Source organism: Sycon ciliatum, chromosome 10, assembly GCF_964019385.1.
Source record: "Sycon ciliatum chromosome 10, ocSycCili1.1, whole genome shotgun sequence".
Classification (NCBI taxonomy): Eukaryota; Metazoa; Porifera; class Calcarea; order Leucosolenida; family Sycettidae; genus Sycon; species Sycon ciliatum.
This window is the reverse complement of record NC_088652.1, coordinates 10,051,416-10,066,415: the sequence shown is the minus strand read 5'-3', so window position 1 is coordinate 10,066,415 and position 15,000 is coordinate 10,051,416. Positions and strand designations below refer to the sequence as shown.

Genomic DNA, 15,000 nt, shown 5'->3' with positions numbered 1-15,000 from the left:
ACACTTCGGAGAACAGTTGCAAGCTATTCTCTGTCCTCTGGTCCGGATATCGACAAGGATGAAAGTCAGACAAACGACGGGAGCAAGTAAAACTCTGCCTATTTTTCCAAGGAGTGATCTGCCTTGGAATCGGCCGACATCGGTCCATTTTATCCTCCATCTAGCGACTGGGCAACAGCACACGCGAGGTTAGATTTGCAGACAGCTTTGGAGTTTTCAATGACAACAACGGTGACAACTGCTTCGCTCAGCATCCAGCGACCATACTATTATGGTCCATAGTCAAGACTCTCTCTCCTCTTCGGCTATTTTTGATCGGCCATGCCCAAACAGCGTCGACACCAAACCATGCCGTCATGATTCGTTTTTGCCTGGCGGCTTGCGCACTCACTGGCGCTAGCCTAGACAGGCAGTCTGCACAGATCGGACTTGGGCTTGGATCTGCAGGCGATTTGCAGTAGCGACTAGCGTCACGTAGCGTGCCCATATTTTCTCCTCTCGGCCCATGACGTAATGGCAAAGACACGAATCTCGAGACCTTTTGTCGTTTTGACCATGTTGACAGAACTTGAGAAGTAAAGTGCGATTTTATCACAGACGACCGAGTTTGAGCCGTACTGTAGTTTACTACGGGCCGGGCACGCTGTGAGGATGGGCTTTACCGGTGAAATACTTAGTCGAGTCATGTTTATGTGCAGAATCCACGGATACCGCACAGGTAAATCTCGTTGAAATTTTCTGTCGATTTCTGCTATGACGTAAATGCACTCGAATCTTGCACTCACGTCACGTGCAGTCGTGCAGTGCATCCGACAGACCACCCGTACCGTACAAAGACCAGTACTAGTATCTAAGCTGAAGCGTAGCGTCACCGGTTCACGTGGACGTGGAGGCAGATTTGATTGATGCTTTGACTGTTTTTACTTTTTTTGGTGACTCGCCACACTGTGCTTCAGCAGACCTGCAGGCTTTTTGTAGTCTTTAGTCCGTAGAGAGAGGTCTACTGACCGTAGGTATACCTACCTGTTCTGTTTTGAAAATTGAGGTGTTTGGACCATCGATGCCGCGTGGCTTCCGCGAAGAGCTTGTCGTCTGTTTAGAAAAATAATTATTATACCTTGCAAAATGCAGACCTCCGGGCCCAGCGCGGCCCGTCAACCGCTGCCTGAGGTCAATATGAAATTCAAAAGGGCCACTCTGGAACGAGCGGAGAAGTTTATTTCGGACATCTATTTCACAGATGTGAATCTGCGCGGCCAGTGAGTAATGCAGCTATAGAGTATTTTTTTTCAGAGCTCACGTATTTTATTTATTTATTTTTTTCTTCACGTGGTACATAATCCTTCTTGATGAATGCATGATGAAAAAACAGAAAAATAATAAGGCACCCATTTTTATAGTCCAGGGGATGCCACGCCTGGTAAAAAGAATAAACAGATAAAAGAAAAAAGACAGTTCAATTGCACACTGATCACAAAAGAAGAAGATGAGTCCGTCTATGAGGAAAGCCGAGCCTCAACCACCTCCAGACCAATATTGTCTGGGTTGAGATGGATGCGTGCCCTAAGACGTCTTGAACCGCGCAGGCACTGGATAGAGGCTCTGACGAGAGAGATGCTGATCTTCGACCTCAGCCAAACCATCACTTGTGAGTAGGGCTGCAACTTCTTCTCTGCCATGAGACTTGCGATCCTCTTCACCAAAGCATTAGCACTTCGACCTGCTCCACCAGATGTGGCGTAGACGACAGGGATGAAGGAGGCATGTTCCACCTCTCGCACATGTGCTTCGTATAAGCGGCGCTTCTCCTGCTCGTGTTTGCGGTAGACAGAGGCAATGGACGACGATGAATTGGAGCGAGCATAGGGGTTGAAAACCCTTACATCCAAAAATGAACGCTCAAAACGACCGCCGTACACGCCATTTGCCACCACATCCAATCGAGCTTGGTCGCCTCTCACCGCGGTGCGTGGCTGAAGGTGCTCTCCACTAAGGGGCTCTAGATGTGGCTCGATCTCCACTGCATGAGTGACTTTCACCAAACACTCTGCAAACACATCCCTGATCTCGTGCCGAATGCTGGGAAAGCCGCCGTTGGGACAAGACAGAGCATGGGTGACTGTGAACTGCTGCCCGCACACACACACTTGGTGGGGAGATTGTTGGGCTGCCAGCCATTGCGCAGACAGGGCATCCCGGAACTCGGCCTTGGAGAGCGCAAAGCCAAACCGTGGCAAAGGGCGGCAGGTTAGCCAGTTGGATGCGCCCTTCTCCGCCGCAAGCTCCGTGCACCGCTGCAGGTCGGGAGAGACGCTGTTGAAGACATCCTTTCGGTGCTGCTCTTCTTGTTGCTATGAGCCTCCCGGACAGCAGACTTGGCTATGCGAGTTTGCTCAGGAACACCTTCTAGCGACATGCTATAGAGTTTAGCATTTGTATTGTATTGTTTATGTACGGATTCTCCAGAGGTAAATGGATCATGGGAGTCTCTCCAAACCGATAGAATAATAATGAAAAATAGAAGGAACAAAACTCAAATAAAATCTGAGAATTTAAATCAAAGGAGAGGAAGAAAATCAATAGGTTAGATTAGATTGGAGATGCTAATAGAACACTGGAAAGATACTAAAACAAGAGTAACTGGGCTACAGAAGAAATAACTGAGCTAATCAGGGATTCCTTTGAGAGAGAACCTGCGCTCCGAATAATGGTTTCTTAACGAAGTTTTAAAAGCAGGAGAGGAAGACAGTTGGCGGAGAGATTCTGGCAATCTACCGGTATTCCATGCAACACTAGCCTTAAAGAGAAAGGATTTAGGCATGTAAGGACCTGAGCATGGGAGGATGATATAACATGGATGACGACTACTGCAGGATCTAGAAAAATCATACCGGATTAAAACCGAGGGGAAGTGGTAAAACACATGATGGAAATACACTAAAGCTAAAATCTGACGACGCCATGCCAGAGATTCCCACGAAGCAAGAGAATTAAGATCCTCCTTAGAAGTCAGGCGATCTGGCCGACGACGAGCACCGGACAAGTATGACCTAGCAGCCGTGGCTTGACGCTTATTGAGTATGGAGGCAAGACTACTATTCAACGAATACATCCAAATTGGCACAGCATACTCCAGGAGGGGTCGGACATAGCACTTATATAAAATACTGATAGTGGAAGGTGGGAGGAACTGAGACCTATTCCGAAGGAGAAAGACACGAGAACGAAATTTATTCGTAAAGGCAACAATGTGGTCAGAAAAATTCAAAGTGGATGATAATTGGACACCGAGATGACGGTGGTTTGGGACACATTTGATCTTGACACCATGCATGGAAATGGTCCCAGAAGTAGCTGGGGTGGGGGAAAAGACCATGTGGTAACATTTACTGGGGTTAAATACAGCTGAGACGCTCTCAGACCAGGACAGACAGCGATCCAGATCAGATTGGAGGGCTGCAGTGTGTATCGCTCTGGACGCGCCAGGCACCGAGCAGCAGAGAAGATTGGAATCGTCAGCAAAGTAGAGTCATTCCACCAGTACAGGGTACACTGACAAGGAAATCTATGCTCATGTTGAACAAAAGCGGACCAAGATGTGAACCCTGGGGAACTCCGGCAGATAAGGGATGAGGCATTGAAACCGTGTCGTCGACACGAACGCGCAGGACACAACCAGATATAAAGTCCCGAACCCAGTCACGAGCAGACGCGCTGCACCAGCCAGAAAGGGCATGTAAAATGACTGCATGACTGGCTAGATCGAATGCCTTCGAGAGGTCGAGAAACACCCCATCACACAGTGCTTTGGCGTCAAATGCTTCGGCAACTGTGGTAGCGAGGCATCGGATCTGATCAACAGTTGATCGGTGGCGCCGAAAGCCAAACTAGCTCGGAGATAGTAAGCTATTGACCTCTAGAAACAAGCAGAACTGACGACTAATGATTGATTCGAAGAGTTTACCACCGACTCCATGAAGGAGGGAAATGGGTCGGTAGCTCAGCGGGTCAGAGGCATCTCCCCTACCCTTGTACAGGGGAATGACTACCGCTGACGTCCTCTCAAGAGGCTGCGTACTGCTTAAAATGCAACGGTTGAAGAGTTCAGCACGCCGGCTGTGGCAGAGAACCAAGGCTTATTGTGTGGACGATGATTTACGATCTTAAAAGTCAGTTTTTTATTTTTCTAGCCATACCATTGCCTCTCATACTTTGTGCATGCTATATAAGGGCATACGTGTACATCGCCTCCTCAGCAGAAAACACCCGCTGGTGGCCAAAGAGTTGGTGCGGCCATGGCCGCACCAACCGGACCGGTTCCGGCGGGCTTTTTTTCGTGGGTCTGGGTGCGTTTTGCAAGCGTTGCAGGGGCGTCGGAAGGTTTTTTAGTGTGGTATGGTCAGCCATCTGAAGTAAAATTTACTCATGGGGAGGGGTTGTTGAGCTGAACATTTAGAGCCCAGATCAGTGTATCTTATTGATTCACGGGGTACCTGGGGCGAAAAGTGGTACGGTCAATACCGTAGTGACCGTACCGTGTCCGATGCCCTTGCGTTGTATCTAGAGCGTGTGTGCTTTTGTGATGTTGTGTTCTGTTGTCCGTTACCAGGCTCTATCCCGACACGCAGCCGGTGGAGGAGATACATCACTATGGTAGCAGCGGACGGTACCTATCGCCGGCTCAGGCCACGGGAGGCCGCGGTGAAGTGAAGGTCGGCGACTCGTTTGGCCCGACGTGAGTACGGTTGCTGAGCTGAGTCTTCTGTGTGTCCAGGGGACACCATTGGATACTTGCAGCCTGAAGTCTGTTGGGCGATACACACAGTAGACCGGGACTGGCGTAATCAGGTCTTGTCAATGTGATTTGTTGAACTCGGATGGCGAGCCAATTAAATTGTAGTGAAAAAGGAGGACAAAATGGTGGGCAGTTAGCCATAACTCGTAACATTTTGTCCTTCTCGTTTTTCACCATAATGTGATTTGTATTTTTTTTTTACTTTTGAACTTTTGTGTGGTCAATTTATTCTTGAAAACACACCGACCTACAAGTTACAACCCTCGGGTCATCTGAGAATGAAACAAGAACTTGCATGCAGGGAGTGCAAGGTATGGTGTATCAAAGGTGCTGGTGAGGTGCTTTTGTAATTTTTTTCTTCTTCTGGTTTGTGTGTGTGTGCGTGCGTGTGTGTGTGTGTGCGTGTGTGTGCGTGCGTTCATGCGTGCGTGCATGCATGCATGCGTGTGCGTGTATGTATTGCTGTGCTCCTTGTTGCATTCAGATGGGCGACACATTGGTTCCGCGTCACGGCCGAGGTGCCGGAGAGGTTTGCCGGCCAGCAAGTTCGCCTGCGTTGGAACACAGGGTGCGAGGCTATGGTAGGTCTTATCCACATACTGTATAACATGGGATTTTAGGTGTATTCAGATTTCGGTGTCACGCACCTGCCAGGTTTCAGGTGTAATGTAGAATTAGGTACCCAACATTCCCTTCACATGCAGTACATACTCCTTTGCCCTTTTGGTGTACTGTATAAGCAGAAATATTCGTCTGGAATTTAATTTCGTCTTTTTCGTCCAAGGAATTTTTGGACAAAATTAAATGCCGGACGAATGTCAATTTGTCCAGCTATTCTATACACTCTTGTGATCCATGGACGAAATTTTCAACCGGACGAACTCCCTTTCTTTGGAGTTGGACGAAATTATTGACCGACGAAATTTTCTGCCTCTACAGTAATCTAAATTTAGGTGCCTGGTTTCTCTACCGAAATTACCGAAAATAAAGTTTCACCGAAAATGACATGACATACCGTAGTTGTCTGCTTTGTATTGGCTGGCTCGGCGGGTGTGGTAGTATTTTACTTTGCAGTCCCAAGGCTGCGATGTGTCCATTAATATGGAAGGGGAATTTCTACTTCAGTAGTCTAGTCTTCTTATGGAGAGTACAGGTATGGTTGGGAAATCTACTCTGCCATGGTTGGCTCTCACCCTTCATCTCAACAGATTAATTGGCCGTCTTTTGACGTGCTAGGAGATGTTGTCTAGGAGATGTCTAAATAAAATAATGAAAAATTAAAAAATATGCTGTGAGAGTTCGAGAGTCAAACCAGTACTCTGTGTCATGCGTATCTAGTGCAGTACACCTGGAGAATTCTTGACGTGCCCAGTCTTCTTCTCCATAGTGCATGCGCATGTGCTTTGCATCACGCGTATGTACTGTAACTTGAGTACACTTGGAGAATTGTCCATGCACCCTGCATCACTCGTATGTACTGAAACTTTAGGACTCCTGGAGATTTCTCCATGCACCCTGCATCACTCGTATGTACTGAAACTTTAGGACTCCTGGAGATTTCTCCATGCACCCTGCATCACTCGTATGTACTGAAACTTTAGGACTCCTGGAGATTTCTCCATGCACCCTGCATCACTCGTATGTACTGAAACTTTAGGACTCCTGGAGATTTCTCCATGCATCCTGCATCACTCGTATGTACTGAAACTTTAGGACTCCTGGAGATTTCTCCATGCACCCTGCATCACTCGTATGTACTGAAACTTTAGGACTCCTGGAGGTTTCTCCATGCACCCTGCATCACTCGTATGTACTGAAACTTTAGGACTCCTGGAGATTTCTCCATGCACCCTGCATCACTCGTATGTACTGAAACTTTAGGACTCCTGGAGATTTCTCCATGCATCCTGCATCACTCGTATGTACTGAAACTTTAGGACTCCTGGAGATTTCTCCATGCATCCTGCATCACTCGTATGTACTGAAACTTTAGGACTCCTGGAGATTTCTCCATGCACCCTGCATCACTCGTATGTACTGAAACTTTAGGACTCCTGGAGATTTCTCCATGCACCCTGCATCACTCGTATGTACTGAAACTTTAGGACTCCTGGAGATTTCTCCATGCACCCTGCATTCTTCGCTGTAGTGCATGCGCCTTGCATAACGCGTATGTACTGTAACTTTGGCCCACCTGGAGAATTGTCCACGCGTCCAGTCTTCTTCGCCGTAGTACATGCACTCTGGCGTATTTGAGAGCTCTGCTCTCTCCCATAGTTACGTACTGTGTCTCAGGGTACTAGCTAGGTCAAAATAGCAGGGCAGGCGGGCATGGGAAACAGTCACCCCGTAACCCATTTTCCGAAATTGTCTTGACATGCAATTGCAACGTCCGGGGTGAATTCCCGACTTCGCCCCAGACAAGTGTGCATTTATGAACCCTCTAGCATTTTCGTTGAATATCATGAAAAAAACACAATATCATCAAAACGAGGATGGGGTGCCACTTTTTCACGGGCGGGGGGGGGGGGTGCTCAATCAGAATAGGAGGGTGAAATACTATACTTATCACAATACTGTAGAATGGCTAATTTTAGCGGGTACAAGTTTTAGCGTTTTCTGGATCTGGACCAATTCACGATGAAATATTTTAGCGATCCGAGTTTCAGACTTTGAAGAGTACTGTACATGCAACATTTCGATTGGCGCTGGAAAACTTTAGCGGAAACACCCCTTTCGCTAAAGTCGCTAAAATATCACCGTCACGAAAATTATCCGTTTTACAGTAGCGCACCGGTAAAACAACACTGTACACCGTTGCAGTTCTACACTCAGACCTCGCTTAACCGCACACATCCGTTTTCCATTAAAAATATCCGGATAGGCGAGGGAACTGGATAACCGAACACTGGTTATGTTGGATGCACCACGTATGCTGTAAATCTGTAACCAGCTATGTTCTTCCGGATGGCGAGGGATCCGGATAGAAGAGGACTGGATAAGCGAGGTCTGACTGTATAAGCGAGGTCTGACTGTATAAGCGAGGTCTGACTGTATAAGCGAGGTCTGACTGTATAAGCGAGGTCTGATTGGATAAGCGAGGTCTGATTGGATAAGCGAGGTCTGATTGGATAAGCGAGGTCTGATTGGATAAGCGAGGTCTGACTGTATAAGCGAGGTCTGACTATATAAGCGAGGTCTGACTGTATAAGCGAGGTCTGACTGTATAAGCGAGGTCTGACTGTATAAGCGAGGTCTGACTGTATAAGCGAGGTCTGACTGTATAAGCGAGGTCTGACTATATAAGCGAGGTCTGACTGTATAAGCGAGGTCTGACTATATAAGCGAGGTCTGACTGTATAAGCGAGGTCTGACTATATAAGCGAGGTCTGACTGTATAAGCGAGGTCTGACTATATAAGCGAGGTCTGATTGGATAAGCGAGGTCTGATTGGATAAGCGAGGTCTGATTGGATAAGCGAGGTCTGATTGGATAAGCGAGGTCTGACTGTGTAATGTAAAATGCATCATGCGGATGTCTTACTACCTGCTCCGGTTCAATAGAATTGTCACAGTTCTACGAGCAGTTATTGTATACTGTAAATATACAAATTTTCGGCAGCTATTTAATTTCGGCTATATTCGGCACCGACCCAAAACGCCTAAATTAAAACGCCGATGAAATTTTTCACAGCATTTGTCGCAATACCATGCCCTCTACCCCACGCCGAAAATAAATCGCCGCCGAAATGTCAAAAATCGTGAAGTGCCGAAATTTTGCAACGCCGAAATTTTGTATATTTACAGTAATACATGTTTGACCGTAGTTGCTGCGGAGTGAGGAAATAACAAGATCTAGGCAGGAGAGGGGTGGTGTTTGTCGATGGATGTAGGCGTGGAACATGACAATGGATGTAGGTGTGGAACATGACATGTTGTGTAAGGCCATATGTAAGGAGAAGAGTTTGCATGTCGTCCCCAAGGCGATCTGTCCCATCTGTATCGAGTCACACACTATTCTTGGCAATGAAGTCACCAAGTAGGTGGACATGGTCACCTTCGGCCCTAGCGGTTTGAGTGCTGCTTTCAAGCTCCACACAGAAGAGGGTGACATCACTACGAGACTGTCGATATATGGGTGCGACAACAAGGGAATGTTTGTCAGTGGAAATTTTCGTCCATACGCTTTCCGCTTCTTTCATTGGTGTTTTTAGTACCCTTGTGGTGAAGTGGTCGGCAGTGTAGAGAGCAACACCGCCTCCAAAGCCCTGCCGGTCAGCTCTAGAGAGCCAAAGTCCAAGGATTGTATGGAGACTGTCGAAGTCTGATCAGCCAGCCCAAGTTTCCAGGACAGCGACGAGCGATATTTCGTTGGGAGATTGGAGCACGAACGGGTGGGCCGTTTGCTCGGACGCGATCAAGCAAAGTGCTCCCCCATGCAGATCCTGCAGGTAGCCCTCTGGTCCTTGTGACGGACACGGAACTGGTGCTGGTTCGCTGTGCGGACAAATGACGGCGCTTGCCGACATCCCTCCTTCAACTCGATGGTGGCGAAGCGCATCCCTGTGCCTACTGTAATCCCCGATGGGGTTTGAATTTTCCCATGGCGGATGTCTCTGCGGATCTGGCCAAATGCAGCCAATGCATTGCAGATAACGCTGTCCTCAATCCAGATGGGAACGTCGAATATATGTAGTTGCAGCTGTTTGGTGAATGCAGGGCCACATTGTTACTCAATTGCCACAGCACTCTGTCCCATCCAGCCAGCACTCCAGTACACTCGTTCACCAGGCCACAACAAGGAATGGAGAGAGTTGGAAAATATGTAATGGTGGAAAAGTTGGAGAAGAGAATATGTTCTTTTTCAGGGCGTACAGAGAAATAGCTATCGCCGATTGAAAACCCGTGCTCTATCAGTGCATCAGTCTGAGTAGCAGATAACAGTTACCTTCGTTATGTTGGCGTTGTTGATTTGGACGGAGGCGACGTCCGTGTACCCTTGGGTTACAAGGGCCTCGGCGACATCCACGATCTTCAGGCCGGCGTGACTGGTGAACACTACAGTGTTGGCCTTCATACCTTCTCGGGTGAGCGATTTCCACCGTGGCTCGGCGTTTCGGGCGGCAGTATTAGTGCTGTGCTCCATGGTTGGGGTCTGGTAGCAACCACTTCCGCCTTTCTCGACACTGCTCTGACGCTTCAGCGACTTTCGATGTCTCCATTATGAGGATGAAACAACTTAAGCCTCAACACTCAGAAATCTAAGGAAAAACTCGAAACACCAAAATCTGCTTCCTACTCCTGCTCACTCACTTATGAAACTGGTACTTTCTCCCCCGGCCCCTCAACAGAACGACTGACTCTCTGACTCATTGGTTACAACTGGTGTTCTTCGAGTTACTCAATACAAGGTAACTGGCGAGAGAGAGAGAGAGAGCGGGGGAAAAAGACAACGAAATCATAAAACGACTAACAGCTATAAACAGGATAAAGGGCGAACAGACCGAAACGACCAATGAGCAACCAGTACGTACGATGCACGTGGCAAGAACCAAGACAACGGCACCGTGGACGAATCACACCTCTCCCTCATACCCAAACCTTACCCTGGCAGCGCATGCTCCGCGTAACCTACGCATGCGCGGCAACTAGTAGACAAGCACTCTCACACGGACGGAAGCAGATTCTTACGATCTGACAACGCGTACTCTTGCATGCAGCACATACCATAAACGTCACACATCACACCATACCCATACGCCCTTAAGACCATATAGGACATCGGACCAGGCAGAACAGCAAGACCAGAGACAACAGCGGGTGCAAATAATAGGAGCATCGGATTTCGCAACGCTACGGTGTTGGCCTTCGTATCTTCTCGGGTAAGCGATTTCCACTGTGGCTCGGCGTTTCGGGCAGCAGTATTAGTGTTGCGCTCCATGATTGGGGTCATGTACTCCAGGTAAGCATCCATACCTACTCCTACTTACACACTTTTGTTGTTGTTGTTGTTGTTGTTGTTGTTGTTGTTGTTGTCGTCGTCGTCGTTGCTGGTGCTGTTGCTGCTGCCGCTGCCGTCATTGTCGTTGTCCTTGTGGCGGTGGTGGTGGTCGTCGTTGTCATCGTCTTTGTTGTTTCTGCCACTTCAGGTGTACAGCACTGAGAATGAGCCACTACAGGTGAGTTTGACCTCTAGCCCAGTCGTGACACGCATAGCAATCAGCTAGAACTTTTTGACCGTGCTTTTGCCAAGACGCAGCAGCAAGCCATGCCTGTGTCTGAGTGAGGGGAGGGGGTAGCCGCGGTTGGCTATAAAAAAACTTTCCGACGTGCTTACCAGTACCTCGGGTGAGGTGTCCGGTATGTACTGTAAAATCGGGAATTCTCAGTGCTGTAATAATATTATTTTCGGTATTTCCCAAAACCAACGATTCGGTAGCACGAAAATTTCAGTAAACCAATTTTCCGTACTGCAGTCGGCATGCATGTGCATGTTTTCAATGAGTTTTATTTTAGGTGAAATTTGTCGGCACCGGAGTTACCGAAAATAAATTACCACCGGAAATTTCTGGTTTTACAGTACTGTAATGTCGCGTTATACAAGCAGCTGGTTACGGCCGTAAAAGGCGGGGTTCAAACCATGCTTCTATTCAAGTTGTGCTTCTATTTGAAATATGCTTCTACTTCAGCATCCAAGCATTCCAGTAATGTCACGCGTGTACATGCACTGTGCTAGCAAGTGCTGTAAAACATGTAATTTTAGGAGCATTAAAATGTCGGGGCCAGGAACCTGCCAGGTTTCAGGTGTAATGTAAAATTAAGTGACCAGTATTCCCTTCACGTACAGACTCAGCGCATACTCTAGTGCCTTTTAGGTGTAATTTAAATTTGGGTGCCTGTTTTCTCTACCGAAATCACCGAAATTAAAGTTACACCGAAAATTGCATGTTTAACGGTACTTGCTTGTGTACTTTGCACTGTACTGTAATTATGGTGTACTTTGAGTTGCACCATCTTGGCTCGGAAAGAAGCGCGGCTTCCATTCAAATCGTGCTTCTGTGTCACGGGACGCTTCGAAATACTTCGTAGTGGCTTCTATTCGAGTCGTGCTTCTGTATGGGTCATGCTTTTATACGCGACATTTTGGCATGCCAATAATGCAGTTAGAGTATGCAGTGTATTGTTCAGTATTCTTCTTGTTTGGACTCGGATGGAGAGCCAAGGTTGAATTTATACAAAAGAAAAATGACCAAGGAACTACAAGTTACGCTATAATGTCCACTAACTTTGTTGTATAACGTCAGTACCGTCGGTCAGTGTCCTGCAATGTTATCGCATGAGCTGATTGTTTAGTAACTGGTGGTGTTAGTGGCTATTATAGCGTAACTTGTAGTTTTCTGGCCTTTTTCTTTTCTATAAGTTATTCTTGTTTGTTTGTGCTTGCTCTCACCCGTGACTAATTTCCAGGGTCTAACGGAGCTTGGTGGACAGGAGCGCACAGACTTTATCCTCTCTCGATCGGCAGTGGCTGGACAAAGGTGGATGCTCTAGCTGTGTTGGAGTGAAATGTCAAGCAGTTTGTTTCTCTTCAGCTTGTTTCTGCGTGTGGTTAGTGTTTCCACTCTGGTGCTACTATTCGATGTAAAGTATTGGTGTGTGTGTGTGTGTGTGTGTGTGTGTGTGTGTGTGTGTGTGTATGTGTGTGTGTGTGCGCGTGTGGACGTGTGTGCATGTATGAGTGTGTACATGTGTATGTGTGTGTGTGTTTGTACGCATGTGTGTATGCGTGTGTCCCCCCATGCGGGTAGGTACGTATTTCACATTGAGATGGCGTGCAATCCCATCATGGGTGCCGGTCACGCAGGCATGATCAACCCACCCGACCCCAATCGGACGTTCACCCTGGCCCAGTGCGAGCTGGCCGTCTACGACCCAGACTGCGCCGCACTCTACTACGACCTGGAGCTGCTGGTTGCCATGGCAAGCAAGATGGACGACAAGTGGCCGCGATCGTATCAGGCGCTCTACACTGCTAATGAGATCGTCAACGCGTGTCGCGTCGGCGATCGCGACAGTTACAAGCGGTAAGCCATGCTTGACCGCCTCAGAAACATTGCATTCAAAGTTTCAAACATTGTGTAATCAACTACCAATAAACACCATGTGACCTCCTCAGAGAGGTTGCATTCAAACATTGCGTTGGGCATTCGAACGTTGTGTTATCAACGTTTGAGCGTCGTAGCGTAGGCCGTTCTTATTTTTTCATGTACAGCAGTCTACGCGCGGGTGAGCCGCTGCATATAAATTAAAACCTGCCGAGGTGACCGCTCCGATACGGTGACCACCTGTCCCAGAGGACCACTACGACTACGACTAGGACCAAGAGGTCTTGACATACTTCAGTATCAATGAATACACCAGTGCTCCTGACAATTTTGAACTCGGCTTGGTGAGCCAATTAATTTATGCCCCTGACAATGTCCGTACTAAGCAACTTAAGACTACATGTGTGTCGTATCAGGGTACTTACTAAGTGAGTTCCCCTCTACTGTAAAAGCAGACATTTTTGGTGGTGTTTTTTTCAGTAACTTTGGTGCCGACAATTTTTACCGAAAATAAAACGCACCGAACATTTCGGTACTAGTACTATAGTCTGTTTCAAAAAGATTTACAATCAGGTTTGGGTCTTAAAAAGTATGAAGATAAGGGAAATTTGGACAACAAAGTACATAGAATGGCTTGTTAGGACACGGCAAATTGTTCTGTGAAGGTTTCGGAACAATTGGACCAACCGTTAAGGAGTTAGAATATCGGCCAGGTTTCCGGCCTTTTCCCATGGTTTACAATTTGCCCAGGAAGCCAGTATCGATTTTCTGGCTTCTGTCCTCAACGTCTGCTTGTGTGTTCCTTTGCCAGGTGCCACGAGATTGCACGCCAGTTTTTCAACCAGCACAACGGAGACAGCCAGCTGACCATCGCCTCCATGGCCAATTGTCACATCGATTGTGGTGAGCAAACGAAAAAAAGAAGAAGAAGAAAAAACATCTTCTGCATGTAGGGTCTGTTTCTCTTCCATATCGAGAATGGAATGGCTGAATTATGGCTGAATTGTACGGCTGAATTGGAATCTTGAGCTTGACTGTATGGTGTATCGCATGCTGTTTTTTGGTGTGTGTGCATGAGCGTGTGTGTGTGCGCGTACGTGTGTGTGTGTGTGTGTGTGTGTGTGCGCGCGTGTGTGTGTGGACGTGTACGTGCGTGCGCGTGCGTGTATGCATGTTCATTATGATTAGCCTGGCTCTGGACCTACGAGGAAACGGTTCGCAAGTGCGCGCGCAGCTTTGCGTCAACACTACGCCTAATGGAAGATTACCCAGAGCTCAACTTTGCTTGCTCCCAGGTCAGTTCTAGAGTACTCAAGTGCAAACGGCAATCCTTTGCGATCTGGAAACTTTCACTGTTTTCACGGTGGGTGTGAAATCGCAAAAAAAAAGCCGTGCAATGCGTGGAACTTTAGTCATGGTGAATGAACTTGACTACAATCGTGAATATTTCCAGGTGCACATTCGTCCGTGCTCCCAAATCGCGAACCAAAACCGGCACACATGTTCACGGTTTACAGTCGCTGTTTTCTGTTATACTGTGCCCTTCTAGAATGCTGACCATCTGAATCTGATCTCTGCTGGCTACTGATAAATTGGCTCGGTGCTTTCAAATTGCATCTGTGCCTTGATCCTAGAGGGTGGTGGCGTTCCTGCGGATGGGGAAACTCAGTCTAACCGAGTCCCATGCGAACCATGAATTTCTTTCCAAATTGTTTAAAAAAAAATCATTTATCTCGCATCTTCTTGTCCACACATGGGGTTTTGGCCTTTGGTCTCTGGTTGGTGAATCTGTTCTATCTTCCTCCCCCACCCTGCACCATTTAGGAGCTGCATCTGACGGCAGATCATGGGATGGTGGCGTCCCACGGAAGCGGAAAGGTGTTTTTTTACCTGCCCTGTACGCAAATCGGATAACAGCGTTTTTAATTTTGTTTTTCCACTTCTGAAATTGTCGTCTCCGCATCGTTTATTTTACTCTCTTTTCTTTGTGTTTTGTTTGTTCATGTCAGGCTCAGCAATATGAATGGGTCAAGGTACACTATCCTGGTCTCTATGATCGAATGAAGACAGCTGTGGCTGACGGCCGATTCATATCAGTCGG

General features: G+C 47.5%; 2 protein-coding genes across 3 annotated transcripts in view; one reads left to right on the top strand and one right to left on the bottom strand.

Moving 5' to 3' along the window:
- Positions 1 to 280, bottom strand: part of LOC135825568 (uncharacterized) — a 13,157-nt gene extending 12,877 nt beyond the window's left edge. The window contains exon 1 of the mRNA XM_065338180.1: positions 1 to 280. This exon is cut by the window's left edge and continues 738 nt beyond it. The gene's annotated coding sequence lies outside the window, so the exon portion shown is untranslated.
- Positions 281 to 984: 704 nt separating this feature from the next.
- LOC135825565 (alpha-mannosidase 2C1-like) overlaps positions 985 to 15,000 on the top strand; it is a 65,224-nt gene continuing 51,208 nt past the window's right edge. For both annotated transcript variants that reach the window (XM_065338176.1, XM_065338177.1), the window contains exons 1-9: positions 985 to 1,259; positions 4,610 to 4,735; positions 5,280 to 5,376; positions 10,944 to 10,973; positions 12,262 to 12,332; positions 12,603 to 12,878; positions 13,711 to 13,802; positions 14,088 to 14,194; positions 14,909 to 15,000. The exon at positions 14,909 to 15,000 is cut by the window's right edge and continues 19 nt beyond it. In XM_065338176.1, coding sequence (XP_065194248.1) covers positions 1,126 to 1,259; positions 4,610 to 4,735; positions 5,280 to 5,376; positions 10,944 to 10,973; positions 12,262 to 12,332; positions 12,603 to 12,878; positions 13,711 to 13,802; positions 14,088 to 14,194; positions 14,909 to 15,000 — 1,025 coding nt within the window. In that variant the 5' untranslated portion in view covers positions 985 to 1,125. The remainder of the gene's footprint in view (positions 1,260 to 4,609; positions 4,736 to 5,279; positions 5,377 to 10,943; positions 10,974 to 12,261; positions 12,333 to 12,602; positions 12,879 to 13,710; positions 13,803 to 14,087; positions 14,195 to 14,908) is intronic.